This window comes from Nicotiana sylvestris, chromosome 11 (genome assembly GCF_000393655.2).
Source record: "Nicotiana sylvestris chromosome 11, ASM39365v2, whole genome shotgun sequence".
In the NCBI taxonomy this organism is placed as follows: domain Eukaryota; kingdom Viridiplantae; phylum Streptophyta; class Magnoliopsida; order Solanales; family Solanaceae; genus Nicotiana; species Nicotiana sylvestris.
In genome coordinates, this window is record NC_091067.1 from 109,771,165 (window position 1) to 109,785,839 (window position 14,675).

General features: G+C 38.1%; 1 protein-coding gene across 2 annotated transcripts; it reads left to right on the forward strand.

Moving 5' to 3' along the window:
• Window positions 1–11,128: 11,128 nt before the first annotated feature.
• On the forward strand, window positions 11,129–14,675 carry LOC104211058 (cysteine and histidine-rich domain-containing protein RAR1). 2 transcript variants are annotated; one of them, XM_009760057.2, is made up of 6 exons: window positions 11,129–11,306; window positions 12,452–12,454; window positions 12,548–12,630; window positions 13,452–13,606; window positions 13,806–14,044; window positions 14,217–14,675. In XM_009760057.2, exons 1-6 carry the CDS (start codon window positions 11,217–11,219, stop codon window positions 14,310–14,312), a joined length of 666 nt encoding a protein of 221 aa, XP_009758359.1. In that variant the 5' UTR covers window positions 11,129–11,216; the 3' UTR covers window positions 14,313–14,675. The 2 variants fall into 2 exon arrangements, with proteins under 2 accessions (XP_009758359.1, XP_070018829.1); XM_070162728.1 differs by lacking the exon at window positions 12,452–12,454 and having other exon boundaries at window positions 11,131–11,310.

Consider the following 14,675-nt stretch of genomic DNA (forward strand, 5'->3'; position numbering starts at 1 on the left):
CGGTAGGAAGGAGCAAGCCATTTATTATCTCAGCAAGAAGTTCACGTCTTACAAAGTAAAGTACACTCACCTTGAGAAGACATGTTGCGCCCTAACTTGGGTTGCACAGAAGTTGAAGCACTATTTGTCCTCTTACACTACTTACCTCATCTCTCGTTTGGATCCGTTAAAGTATATCTTTTAGAAGCCTATGCCTATAGGGAGGATCACAAAATGGCAGATCTTGCTCACAGAATTTGATATCGTCTATGTGACTAGGGCTGCGATGAAAGCCTAGGCATTGGCCGATCATTTGGCTGAGAACCCAGTAGATGAGGAAGATGAGCCTTTGAAGACTTACTTCCCTGATGAAGATGTCATGTACATTGATGAGTGGGGACCAGTTGGGGAGCCAGGGTGGAAACTTTTCTTTGACGGAGCTGCTAACATGAAGGGCATTGGGATAGGAGCCGTACTTATTTCTGAAGCGGGGCATCACTACCCTGTTATCACTCAACTTCGTTTCTACTGTACTAACAACATGGCTGAGTACGAGGCGTGCATTTTGGGTTTGAGATTGGCTGCAGACATGGGTGTCTAGGAAGTCTTGGTCACTCGGACCTTCTGGTGCACCAGATCCAAGGGGAATGGGAAACACGGGATTTAAAACTCATACCGTACCGGCAATGTTTGCATGATCTTTGTCAGCGGTTTTAGTCAGTAGAGTTCAGGCATATTCCAAGGATCCATAATGAGGTTGTCGATGCTTTGGCTACTCAGGCGTCAATGTTACATCACCCAGATAAGGCTTATGTTGACCCTTTGCATATTCAGGTCCACGATCAGCATGCTTACTGTAATGTGGTGGAAGAAGAACTTGACGGTGAGCCTTCATTTCATGATATCAAGGAATATATCAGGATGGCGTGTATCCAGTACAAGCCACAGGTGATCAAAAGAGAACAATTAGGCGGTTGGCAAGCAGCTTTTTCTTCAGCGGAGGGGTTTTGTACAAAAAGACTCCAGATCTTAGACTGTTGAGATGCATAGATGCAAGGCAGGCCACAACTATTATGACCGAAGTACATTCTGCAGTCTGTGGACCGCACATGAGTGAGTATGTACTGGCAAAAAAGATTCTCTGAGCAGGTTATTATTGGCCCACTATGGAGCGAGATTGTATCGGTTTCGTGCGTAAATGTCATCAGTGCCAAGTGCATGGAGGTTTGATTCATTCTCCACCATCTAAATTATACACAATGTCTGCACCATGGCCTTTTGTTGCGTGGGGCATAGATGTCATTAGGCCAATTGAGCCATCAACATCAAATGGGCACAGGTTCATTCTAGTGGCCATCAACTATTTCACCAAGTGGGTAGAGGCTAAAACATTCAAGTCCGTAACCAAGAAAGCGGTGGTTGATTTTGTGCACTCAAATATCATTTGTCGGTTTGGGATACCAAGGTGATCATTACAGACAATGGGGCTAATCTCAATAGTCTTCTGATGAAAGAGGTATGTCAATAATTCAAGATTACGCATCGCAATTCCACCCCTTACCTTCCCAAGGCAAACGGAGCAGTTGAGGCGGCCAACAAGAATATAAAGAAGATACTTTGGAAAATGGTGGAAGGTTCTAGGCAATGGCATGAGAAACAGCCTTTTGCATTGCTGGGTTATCGCAAGTACGAACAACTCCTTATTTGTTGGTATATGGCACTGAGGCGGTGATACCTATGGAAATTGAAATCTCGTCCCTTCGGATTGTTGTTGAGGCCGAAATTGATGATGATGAATGGGTCAAAACTCGCTTGGAACAGTTGAGTTTAATTGATGAGAAAAGATTAGCAACAGTGTGTCATGGCCAGTTGTATCAATAGAGAATGGCAAGAGCATATAATAAGAAGGTGCGTCCACGGAGGTTTGAAGTGGGTCAGTTAGTATTGAAATGTATCCTTCCTCATCAGGCTGAAGCGAGAGGCAAGTTCGCCCCAAACTGGCAGGGGTCGTTCATCGTGACGAGAGTGTTGTCCAATGGTGCTTTGTATTTAACAGATATAGAAGGCAAATGTGTAGAAATGTCCATCAATTCTGATACGGTCAAAAGATATTATGTATGATCTCTTCGGTTAAATTGCGTTTGTTTGTAATTGGCATATTTTGAAGATTGGAATGATGAAGGCATTTTGTTCTGCTATCTAAACACTTTACCCTTTGTTACCCCTTTGAGCCTTATTTATTTTCTTTCACACCCCTCTTTTAGAATCAGTAGCAAAGATCAGAAACGCAAGCGTAAAAATAAGTAAAGGAAAAAGAGAAAAGTAAAAGAAGAAAAAGAAAAAAAAACAACAACAAAACAACAAAACAATAAAAAGAGAAAAAAAAACAAAAGAGGAGAAAGAGGAAGAAAAATAAAGAAAAATCATAACAACAAAGTAATTCCTATGACATGAACTACGTTCGACCTGATTCCTTTTAAGGATACGTAGGCAGCCTCACGGTTCGGTCTCATCAAAACAAAATCCAAAAGTCCCCGAGCAAGAAACTGGGGCAGAAGTTATGGTTGTTGTGAGAAATCTAATTCCGAAAGTTGTAATTTTTAACCTATTTGAATTGTTTCGAGCCTTTGATACCCTTTCTTTCTAACCCTATCCAAAATCCTACATTACGGTCCAAAGAAAGACTTTCTGATCAGTCTTCGAGAAATGCCAAGTCGAGCAGGTAGGGGTGATTCATATCAGGGGCAACACTCTGGTCCAAGCAGAAAAATAATGAAAATGAGAGAGTCTTATTGGTGAAAACTCTCACGGGCACCGTAAGGCGACGGGAGCTGAGAGAAATAAAAAATGAGAGAGTCTTATTGGTGAAAACCTTCACGGGCACCTTAAGGCAAAAGTGAGTTGAGAGATAAACAAATGAGAGAGGTCTATTGGTGAAAACCTTTCAGGGCACTGCAGAATGAACAAGGTCAAGGTTTGGGTGAAGAAATAAAGTTGTGGAGTTCCGGGGCAACAATATGGAAACTAAAAGTTGATCGGTTAGACTGACTGGGCTGATTAATCCAAAATGCATGTCATGATCATTGGTACCAGCTGTTCTGCTCAGATAAGTCTCTTTTCATTTTCCCTTTTTAGCAGTCACCCAGTTTTGGATTCTTCTTATCCTTAACTCTCAAAGTCATTGCATTTCATTTCTTTTGGGGTTTATTTTTTCTAAGATGTTTCAATGTCAGTCTTGTTCAAAGCAAATGAGAAAGGATTTCAAATCTCATTACCAACTTCCAAAATTGTGAAGCACATTTTGGCCAGAATATACCAAAGGCAGCATGATGTAAAGTGGGATACAAGGAATCACCGGAAGTTTCATCGGTGGAATGATTTGGTAATGTCATGGGAGATGCAAAGGTTCAGATAAAGGAACTAGAGGTGTAAAACAACAGTATGGGTATAGAACACTCGGGTTGTCAAAGGTCATGGGGTTTGAAAGTCAGACAGAAAATCAAGCGGTTCAGGGCCAGTTAGGGAAAGCAGGTCAAAACAAAACATGGCAGCGGAGAGACCTTCAACAAGAATGCCATCAACTAACCACCATTTTAAACTGACAAGATTTTCCTTTGATTGAAACAGGGGTAGAAAAATTCGTTTGTTTCGGAGGAATTCTCTGTAAGGGAAGAGCAAGCACTAATCAGGTTTGACCGTAAACTCTCAGGACCTTCCTGGAAAATGTGGCTTAGTTAAAATTCAAAACAATCATGAATAGCATAGAGGAAGGTAAGTTTGTTTCAAAGTTTGCATGTTTTAGATAGGATTCAATTAGGAGTTTTCAGGACCCTCCTGGAAAATGGACCTAGTTTAAAATTCAAAACAATCATGAATAGCATAGAGGAAGGTAAGTTGGTTGCAAAGTTTGCATGTTTTAGATAGGATTCAATTAGGAGTTTTTAGGACCCTCCTGGAAAATGGGACCTAGTTTAAAATTCAAAACAATCATGAGTAGCATAATCTAGCATAAATGTACCCCAAAGGAATATAAGTTGGCTTCAAAGTTTGCATGTTTAAGATAGGATTCAATTAGGAGTTTTCAGGACGCTCCTGGATTATGGGATGTAGTTTAAAATTTGCTTGGATAACAAGACTTAGCATAAGACATACCTTCAGAAGACATAATTTAGCTTTAAAATTGTCATTTAAATAGGAGTTGTCAGAATCCTCTTGGATAACGGGATCTAGCTTTCAAATTCTTGATAATGTTTGGTAACATGATTCAGTTTAACACTTACATATGTGCCCAGATACCAAATTGGGGCAGAAAATTTTCTTTGTTTTTGTCTATTTTGTTGAAGTCAGGAGCCCGCCTGGAGAACAAGGGAATACATTTCAAGTCAGCAGTCAGGAGCCCGCCCGGAGAACAAGGGAATACATTTCAAGTCAGCAGTTATGAGCCCGCCTGGAGAGCAGGGAATACATTTCAAGTCAACAGTCAAGAGCCAGCCTGGAGAACAAGGGAGTACAATTCAAGTTTTAGCTTTCAAGTTCTTATTGATATTTGGTAATATGATTCATTTTATACTTACATATATGCTCAGATACCAAACTAGGGTAGAAAATTTTCTTTGTTTTGTCTATTTTGTTGAAGTCAGGAGCCCGCCTGGAGAGCAGGGAATACATTTCAAGTTAGCAGTCAGGAGCCCGCCTGGAGAGCAGGGAATACATTCAAGTTTAGCAGTCAGGAACCCACCTGGAGAGCATGGGAAAACATTTCAAGTTCAGCAATCAGGAGCCCGCCTGGAGGGCATGGGAATACATTTCAGGTTTAGCAACCAGGAGCCCGCCTGGAGAGCATGGGAATACATTCAAGTTTAGCAATCAGGAGCCCGCTTGGAAAGCATGAGAATACATTTCAAGTTTAGCAATTAGGAGCCCACCTGGAAAGCATGGGAATACATTCAAGTTCAGCAATCAGGAGCCCGCCTGGAGAACATGGGAATACATTTCAAGTTCAGCAATCAGGAGCCCGCCTGGAGAGCATGGGAATACATATCAAGTGCAACAATCAAGAGCCCGCCTGGAGATCAGGGAATACATTCAAGTTCAGCAGTCAGGCGTCCACTTGGAGAAAGGGAAAACATTTCAAGTGTAGTTGGCAGTCAGGCATCCACCTGGAGAAAGGGAAAACATCTCAGATTACAATTCAAGGCGGCAACAAAGGGATCTCACCGGGAGAATACGAGTCAATAAGGCAACAAGAACCACAAGAGCAAGTTTGAAGATATAGATAGGATCTCTTGTAACTCATAGATCATAGTCTAGTCTAGCTTCTTTTTATTTTGACACGGTGTAATAAGGGGGTTCAGTAAGCAGTAGCAGCAGCAACAGCAACAGTGAAATCACAGCTTTATGGTAGTCCCAGCTACCAAACATTCCTGAACTACACTAACCTGATTCCTTTTTAGCCAAGGATATGTAGGCAACCTCGGAAGCTGGGTGCGGTCAAATCTTTCAAAAATGCTTCCCACGGAGTATTCAAACGGGCAAAAATCGCTCGTATCCGCTCACTTTATCTTTGCCCAAAAACTCTGCGTGTTTCCGAGCAAAGAGGAGCGGCTGTGAGCACGTGATTTTTGCCCTATATGAATTACTCCCAAAAATTCAAAACAAAATAATTTCTTTCTGTGTTTGCAATTTTGTGGATTTTTGTGACATTTTCTGTTAATTGTTTGCATTTTTGTCTAGGCATTTTAATTAATAAAAAATACAAAAATATATGTGCATTTGCTTTTAGGATTTAATTTAGCATTTTAGGATTAATTGAGTAATTAGGTTATTTTATAAAAAGAGAAAATCACAAAAGTAGTCATTTTGCACCTTTTAATTTTAATTTTTGATTTTTGAGTTAGTTCTTCTTTAATTTATTAATTGTGATAATTATCATTAGGTTTAATTATTATTTTTAGGTTAATTAGGTCCTAGGAATTATTTTAGATTTTGTTTAATTTGAGAAAAAATAAAAAGAAAAAGAGAAAGAAAAGGAAAAGGCACTAAAAAGAACTAATGGAAATGAAGAAAAAGAACTTGGACCAAATTAATTGAATCATCTCTAAGCCCTGCACCCCTGAAACCCCTCCAAATTGCCCCAATACCCGGCCCAAAACCACCCTGACTCGGTCCACCTTCTCCTCTCACCATCCAAATGACCTCGTTTCGTTTAAGGGAGATCAGGACCGTCGAGGTCTTCCTCATCTAACAGTTGGGAAGTCGGGTCTCCCACATATAAAAGTGTCCAAACGCACCCCCTACCCCCTCATCGTCTCTTTCACAGAGACTCTAACCTGCAAACCCTAATGACACCGCCTCCATTTCCACCGCCTTAAGGTGGCGGCACCACTACCAAACAACCCCAAATTAACACCCTGAAGCCCCCATGACCTCCTCTCTCCAAATCCTTATCCCATACCCTTTGAATCCTTCCCGGCTCCATCGAATCTTGAATTTAGGGATAGGGTTCAGAGCCCCAAAAGTTCAAAGTGTTCCAATCCTGGATTCTATGGCTTGCATGGTTACCGGCTCCAGTATTCAAGTGTCAGGATGCCGATTTTTCTACAAAATAACATTAGTCGCCTGTTCTTGATAAAGAACAGGCGATTGGTATTATATTGTGGCTCTAATCGGAGAGGCAGTCATGAGTGCAAGCAGAGTCGGTGAGTTTCTTTCTTTTCTTTGGTTCGTTCTCCTATTATTCTTCTTCTATTCTTCTTTTCTCCAAATAATTCAATTGAAAGACGAGCAAAATTTTGGCCAAGATAAAACCTGGTTTTTTATATAGTTTGATCTTTTCTAGGTTTTACCCTTGATGTCGTTTGGTCTTGCTTGATGAATTCTGTCTTTGTCCTCGTTAGTTAATCATTTATTTTAATCTAACTAGACCGAGGGTTTAATTTAGTTCAATTTCGCGTTAGTTAGTATTTTAGCTCGGGTTTTAAATTGTGAGAAAATTGTTCATTTGTTTCTTTGCCATTCGCCTTAATTTGATTTGGGTTGGGGTCATCATGACATTTGGGCTTTGAATCATTTCAGAATCCATTCCCAGTGCTCGAATGGATTTTTTGGGCCCATGTTTATGTAACCATTGGGCCGGTTAACCCATGATCCAACTGAGGTTGAGGGGTAATTTCAGGGTCCCCAAAGGGTAGTATAGGTAATCTAGCTAGGAAATCTCTTGGGTAACTGATTTAGAAGCTTCTAGTATGGGTCTTCTATGGAATTTTATACTTTAGCTTGGGTATCAAGTCAGAAAATGAGGGATTAATTGGGAAAAATAAAATTAAGGGGGGACTAGAAGTGCAAAACTAAACTCTCAGGTTTGCCCTATTTGCTTGCCTATAAAGGCATTTCATTCTTGCCTTGCAAGGCAGAGATCAAGAGCTGAAAATCCAGAAAAATGCAAAAACTGCAAAAAATTACTGTTTCATAGACTTTGAGTATTTTTTATTCCTTCAATTTCTGGATAACAATAGAAGGCTGAGTGGTTCAAATAGCCACTATTCCATTGAAACTCTCTCAATTTACTTTGATTTCTGAGTACTGAAAGTTGTTGGTTCGTCTGAGCATGAAAATGTTTTGATTTTGGTTGATTTTCAAGAGCTTTTGGTTCGATTTTGGTTGTCTTTTGGTTGCTGAACATTGTTTGGGATTTCTGTTGATTTTAACCTGCCTCAAAGCTGGTTCCCCTTTTGATTATTTCTGGGCTAACGTTGCAACTAACACTGGTCTACTGCTGTTGATTCCTCCTTCTTCTTATTCTCTTTGCTGTTGTCAGGTACATTCTCTTGAAATTCTACTAGATGTATGTGTCATAATGAAGATGAAAGTGAAAGTTTTGGAACATGGCAGCTGAATCTGTTTTGTTTAGTTTCAGTTTTCTTCGTGGTGTTTATATACTGGATCAATTAATTCATTGTATTTTAGCCACTCTTAGTACGATTAGCTAAATTTGTATGTTGTAGTTAAACCTTGGGACTATTGATGATATGCTACTGACAGAAATTTGGTGAATGCATAATTTCTGAGAGTTTTCTTTTTGAGCATTGTTGGAATTAAGATGTGTTAAGTTAAACATCCCTGTTACTTCGCTGGTTTCATTTTGTGTGTTAAAATCATTTAGAATGAGGATTCAAAACAAGAGAAATTGTTATAGAGGGAAACTTATTGATATGTGTACGTTGAATATGAGTGGATTATGATTAATACGCACATCGTGGAGTAAAATAGGTGTGTGTAAAAACTGAAATAGTAGAAAGTTGATTAGCATGTTCAAATGTGGGGCAGTTAGGGAAGGTGCATAATTTCTTAGCTTTCATGGTTCTCCGTAGTTGTAAGTTTTTTCATATTTTCTTTAATTAGCATCCGAAGGTATAGTCAATAAGAATGGTTTAAAAAAGGTTTCGTTTGGTTAGTCCCTGATGCTCCAAAGGGCGTGCGTTGTCAAAGACTCGAACTCGAATTATGTTATGTATTGGTCTCAGCGATGGCTTTCTGAATTTGTGGCACTTCAGGCACTCATTTGTGCTTTGGAGACTCGATACCGAGCCTCTCCCCAGCACAACATATTTTCAGGAGCTTGGGGCTCACTATTGGGCCCAAAATAGGACAGGCCCTTCCTAATGAGACTTGTACCTCCTTTTCTAATAATTAATTCTCCATCGTGTAAGTTTCTCATTAACCTGAATAAAACCTTTGGTTACATTTAGTAGTAAAGAATCGAATTCCTTTAAATAATTGGGAGGCGAGCTATACTAGATAAGACATAGTCTATGGCCCTCCGAGCTTTAGTTTGAATATCCTTTTAAAATAGAATCGAGGTACGCCGTGCCAAATAAACTCAAATGCGCGGCCCTCATTTAATCCTTTCTTTTAAAATACTTAGAACTCGAGGCGTGCCATTTAGCAAATTCACATGACCCTCGCAAAGTTAAAAACTCGTAGTTGCTTTAGGCGCGTTGTTTTAATAATATTACCTTCCTAAACTCGGGTGCGCATTTATGCGGCCCAAATTCAAATCTCAACAATGTCGAAATATGTCGAAGACCGCGGGTGCATTTATGTGACGTGGTTCAAGACGTATTTTGACAGCGTTGCAATATTCCTAAAAGTGAATAAAAGCGGTTAAAAGTTAAAATTTGCACATAGGTTTAAAATGTTTTTAAAATCAGATAATTAAGCCGAATATAGCAATTGAGCGACCGTTCTAGAATCACGGAACTCGGGAATGCCTAACACCTTCTCCCGGGTTAACAGAATTCCTTACCCAGATTTCTGGTTCGCGGACTGTAATACAGAGTCAATCTTTCCTCGATTCGGGATTTGAACCGGTGACTTGGGACACCATAAATCTCCCAAGTGGCGACTCTGAATCTTTAAATAAAAATAATCCCGTTTCGATTGTCCTTTAATTAAAAAAACTCCCTTATACCCTTTTTGGGGTAGGTAAAAAGGAGGTGTGACATTGTCTCTTCTTGTTTTCTTTCTGTCTTCCTGAACCGAGCGTCTATCGGAAACAACATCTCTGCCCCATCGGGATAGGGGTAAGGTCTGTGTACATACTACCCTCCTCAGATCCCACTTTGTGAGATTTTACTGGGTCGTCGTTGCTGTTGTTGTAACCTTGTTTTTGGACCATTATGGTGAACTTCGACGGCAATAAATACATGAATCCATAGTTCTAACTTCCATTCTTCTTTTCCCTTTCCTTTCGTTCTTCAATTCATTTAGACTGGAAATCATATGCTCTTTCTTCTCCTCATCTTTGTTGTTTTCTTTACGAGTAAAATTAAATATTTTCTTTTGAATTTTTTTGTGATTTTTGTTTTTGTTCGTGTATCCTCTTAGAAATGTGAATTTGTTGAGATTGTGAAATTTTGTTCTATATCAAAGCAATTTCAACAAATAGAAAATACTAGAATCGTTGTAGAATTAAGAGAAGTATTCAATCCCAACTAGTAATCTTTAAAAATGAAATCTTGAGACCAGTTAAAATCATGGGTGATCGGAAGTTTGCAACAGAAGTTAAAAAATAGTTGTTTGCTATTGAAAAAAATATAAAATGAGTTTTAGCATATGAGGAAGATCTTGGCCTTTACAACTTTGCAACAGACGTGGCAGTATCCTACAAGTCCATTGAGAAAAACTAGACTAAAGAATACTGGAAGGGATCTCAACCCTGGATGGATGGGAATCAGGGGAGCCACTTTCATTAATTCCAATTCGAATAAGAATAAGAGTTAGAGGTCGTCGTAAAATTAAAGTGTTTAAATATTTTTTTTGGACAAGTTTAACGGACAACTTATGTATTTTTTTTATTTATATACATTTGTTCTTACAACTTGACACTTAAACAACAGATTTATAGTTAATTAAGGAAAATAACTAATCAATAGCTAAAAAATGTAAATTGATTGTCTCAACATGGGATGTTAATATGCATTATACTCTTTTTCCCTTACAAGATATTGTCTCACTGAATTTTACTTGCAATATTTTTAACGATTCAACCAAAAGGTGTATTGTTAGATATGTGTACCCTTTTTCCTTCACTAGAATTTTTTTAACTGGGTTTTATTTTAGTTAAGGTTTTAATGAGACATATTATCTGTTGAATAGACCGTCAAGCGGAATGTTATAAATAATATTCATTTATAGTGAATGTCTATCTTTTAGAGAGCTTTTAGAATTTGTTACTTTATGGCTAAGTAACCTTTTTCTTATAAATAGAGGGGTTCTATTCTATTGTAATTCATTCCAAATCAATAAGAATTTTTTCTCTACTTTTCTCTGCAATACTCTTCTTCTTTTATTATATTATTTCAGCCAAATATTTATTTGCCTGTAAATTGTTTCATTAAGGTAAAAGAAATTTTTAAAATTAAATTATTTTTAAATATATAAAGTAATTTATTTAGACATACTAAAAAAGAAAAGTATGTCATATAAATTAAAAAATAGAGTATAAAATTATTTAATTTAACGTAAATATAGAGAATAAAGTTTTATCATTCCTTAAAAACGGAAAATAAGCGAAGTGGGCCAATATGTAAGGTAGCGTTGGGAAGCCCAGCTTCCCAAAAATAAATTTGGGGGCAAAAAGGAAAAAGAAAGACTTTGGGGAAGACTAATACCATTTCGAGATCCCTCTTTAGCAGTAACATATTAACAGTAGTTTCTAGAGAATCAGCAGAAGCGCAATGGAGAGACTTCGATGCCAGAGGATCGGTTGCAACGCCACCTTCACAGAAGATGATAACCCTGAAAACTCCTGCACTTATCACGAATCCGTCTGTCCCCTCCCTTTATTTAATCTCTCTGATTCAATTCCTTTCTATTTTACATTTAATTTATGTATTTACTTCAGTTTTAATCTCTTTAATTCATTATAATTCACTTGATAATTGAAGTCTCTAGTATTGAATTGTTCTATAATGTTTTTTTGAAGTGATCCTATCATTAGCAAGTACATCAATCTGATTGGTGTGGTCTTGTACTTTGAGTTAGTTTAGGAAGTTTTTATTTGAGAACTATAATGAGTGTTCAACTATACTATCCTTTTTAGTGTAGTTAACTAACTGTATGAGGGGATAAACAACACTTCATGCAATAATATAGATCTTCCACTTTTGCCCATATAAAAAAAAACCTATTTATAGCATCAATATCCAATTAGGTTAAGGGAAGTGAAAAAACTAGTTAAATCTACTTAATGCATGGTAAAATTTACCTAGTTCTACCTTTTGGAGATCGAAATCGGTTTCTTTTTCTTTGAATCTGTTGTAATGTGCAAAGGGACTGGAGCTTCTTTAAACTAGCAGAAACCAGGAAAGAAACATTTGCAGCATCTTAGTGTGGAATTTTCTGTAAGAAATTTGCTGATTTTTTATTCTTGAAACAGATTTAACTCTGGATAAAGAAAGGTCACTAGGTAAAAACTGAGGAGTGCTTACTAATAGCTCAAGTTCTAGCTCTTTTGTTATGTCGTTGTGAGCCCTGCGTAGCATGTAGGTGCACAATTGCGTGTACATGTAAAATCCTATTGCACATACATAGCTATAGAATGTAACAGTTAGTTAATATCCAAACGAACCTTGTCACCCTAAGAAACCCATGTTTATATTATCAAGAATCAGCAGAATGTCGTTTTGCTTACAGATAAAAAAAGATAGTCAATGGTATGTCTGGTGAAATTACTGCAAATACATGCAGGAATATGATTATCATTTGGAATGTAGAGACTATAGCAGGAACCTACAGATAACCTAAATGTTATCTCAAGTATTATATTAGTTTTGCATTTCCGTGGGCGTGGAGTTGAACATTAGCGCTTGTGAATTATGCATTACCTTCTAAACATCTGTTGATAATCTTGTTCTTCTTTTGCACGGACCGCATTGGACGTGAATGCACTTGCTGGATCCTTTGGCATCAGGGTGTAAGTGAAATCAATTTTCTGATTTCTTATCTTGCTTTGCGCATTCCGTAGCTTCTAAAACATCAAGCTAATCATCTAAGTTCATATTTGCAGCCTTTATTTCATGATGGAATGAAGAAGTGGAGTTGTTGCAAGAAAAGCAGTCATGATTTCAGTTTATTTCTCGAAATTCCTGGGTGAGTACCTTATGCTTTTCCTTATTTTACTTCAGACTTTCATGCCAAATAGTGGTAACCTTTTTGTTTGTTAGGATCTGTTGAAACTGGTAAATTATAAAGCTTTGACCCAGGCATTGGTTCAATTAGTTAAGCTTTGACCCAAGCTTTGACCCAGGCATTGGTTCTTTATTTTCCATCCATATGTCTCATTATCTTCCTTTGAATAGTTTAATTACTGGACTTAATTGTTCTTTATGATAGCCCTGGAAACATTTCAGACACTTCTACTCTAAGATTACTCATTAATTTTCAAATATAACCTTGCACATCTCTTTGTTGTTTTTCGCAACGGAGAAGGGGGGGGGGTTGTTATTATAGTGTAATGTGCAGGGAGCTTTTGCCCGGCATTATCACTTTGAACAGTTTGAGGAGGTATATGCGGGGCCGTTTATTAATTGTATGCAAACCCTTTCCATTTCCTAATTTTCATTGCCTCCACTATACTTGTTAATGATAAAAAAGAAACTCATTTCCGTCCATGTCACAGATTATTGGTTTCTTTTATCCCCTTCATATTCTTCCAAACAATGAGAAAAGAACATACCTTTTTTTTGTGTGTGTGTGGGGGGGGGGGGTAGGTAATAAGTGAACAACATACTTCTTTTATCAATCCTCCTCCTCCTCATCTTCTTATCTCTAGTGTAGGAAGAATTATGAAACACAGTCATAATTTGCTTGATTTGTTTGACTTGGAACCTATCCTTAGATTGCTGAGTATCGAGCTAAAACACATAATTTCTTCTGTGTCTGTCTGTAAAATCAAAGTTCATTTTATGCAGTTGTAAGACAGGAAAACACACAACAGAAAAACCAGTGATAGCAAAGCCAGCTGCTAACCGGAATAGAGCAATTTCCACACCGACTTCTATGGCCAATGTATCACCGAAGGATGCTTGTCCTAGATGCCGCCAGGGATTCTTTTGTTCTGATCACGGTAGTCTTCCATCTTCTTACTTCATCTAGCGCATTACTTTGGAAGACTAGGAAAATTCTAGTTTACCTAGTACCTGTTGCTGTTAATGAGGAAAAAGTGTTTTCATTCTCAAGCTGCTTTTTGCTCTACTCCCAATATAGGGACTCTTTTTTACTTTTAGCCCAGACTCTGATCAGTGTTCTTGCTATTGCTTTTTAAGGTTCACAACCTAGAGAAGCAATTCCAAAAGCATCAAATACAGTAACATCTGTACCTTCTGAGAGCAATAGAGATGTACAGCAATGCCATCCTGCTCCGGTGAAGGAGAAAGTTGATATAAATGAGCCCCAAATTTGTAAAAACAAGGGCTGTGGTAAGACCTTTACAGAAAAGGAAAATCATGACACTGCTTGCAGTTACCATCCTGGCCCCGCTATCTTCCATGACCGGATGAGAGGAGTAAGTTGATAAAGAAACACTCATCTTGTTTAGTTTCTTTCAAGGGTGCTAAGCATTGCTTTTGTGATATTTCGCTATGTTTGTACAATATCTCCCTACTTGTATTTAGTAGGTAATGTTCAAAGAATTATCGGAAAAACTCATGTTTTCTGGTTGTCCTTTGAATTTGCAGTGGAAATGCTGTGATATTCATGTCAAAGAATTTGATGAGTTCATGAGCATCTCGCCATGCACCACAGGATGGCACAATGCCAACCCAGCATCCTAACTGGCTGACAGATGAGCCCTGTTTGTTTCACCATTTATTGATCAAACTAAGGTTGCTAGTATGGACATTGGTACAATTTTACTTTCAGTCCTTCTGTAAGGTGCCGAAGGACAATTGATAATGGACAATCTATAATGTCTGAAGTTTTGGCAGAGTTTGGAGTAAGAGCTCATTTAATTATCGCAGATGCGCTTTAGGCCTTTGTCATGCATGGTTGGTGTCATTGTTCTTGTGTGATGCTGTGAGATTGTGATCTTATAACCAAAATGTTGAACAGGTTTACCTGCTTCTGTTACACTTTTATCTTATTGGTTACCTTTTATGGACTTCTAAGCAATTCTACAAAATTGCAACAGTTAACTA

Excerpts from the sequence above, each read along its gene's own strand:
- LOC104211058 (XM_009760057.2), top strand. The coding sequence starts at position 11,217 with ATGGAGAGACTTCGATGCCAGAGGATCGGTTGCAACGCCACCTTCACA. Across the intron at positions 12,631-13,451 it reads TTATTTCTCGAAATTCCTGG|TTGTAAGACAGGAAAACACA; the intron begins GTGAGTACCTTA and ends CATTTTATGCAG. Across the intron at positions 14,045-14,216 it reads TCCATGACCGGATGAGAGGA|TGGAAATGCTGTGATATTCA; the intron begins GTAAGTTGATAA and ends TTGAATTTGCAG.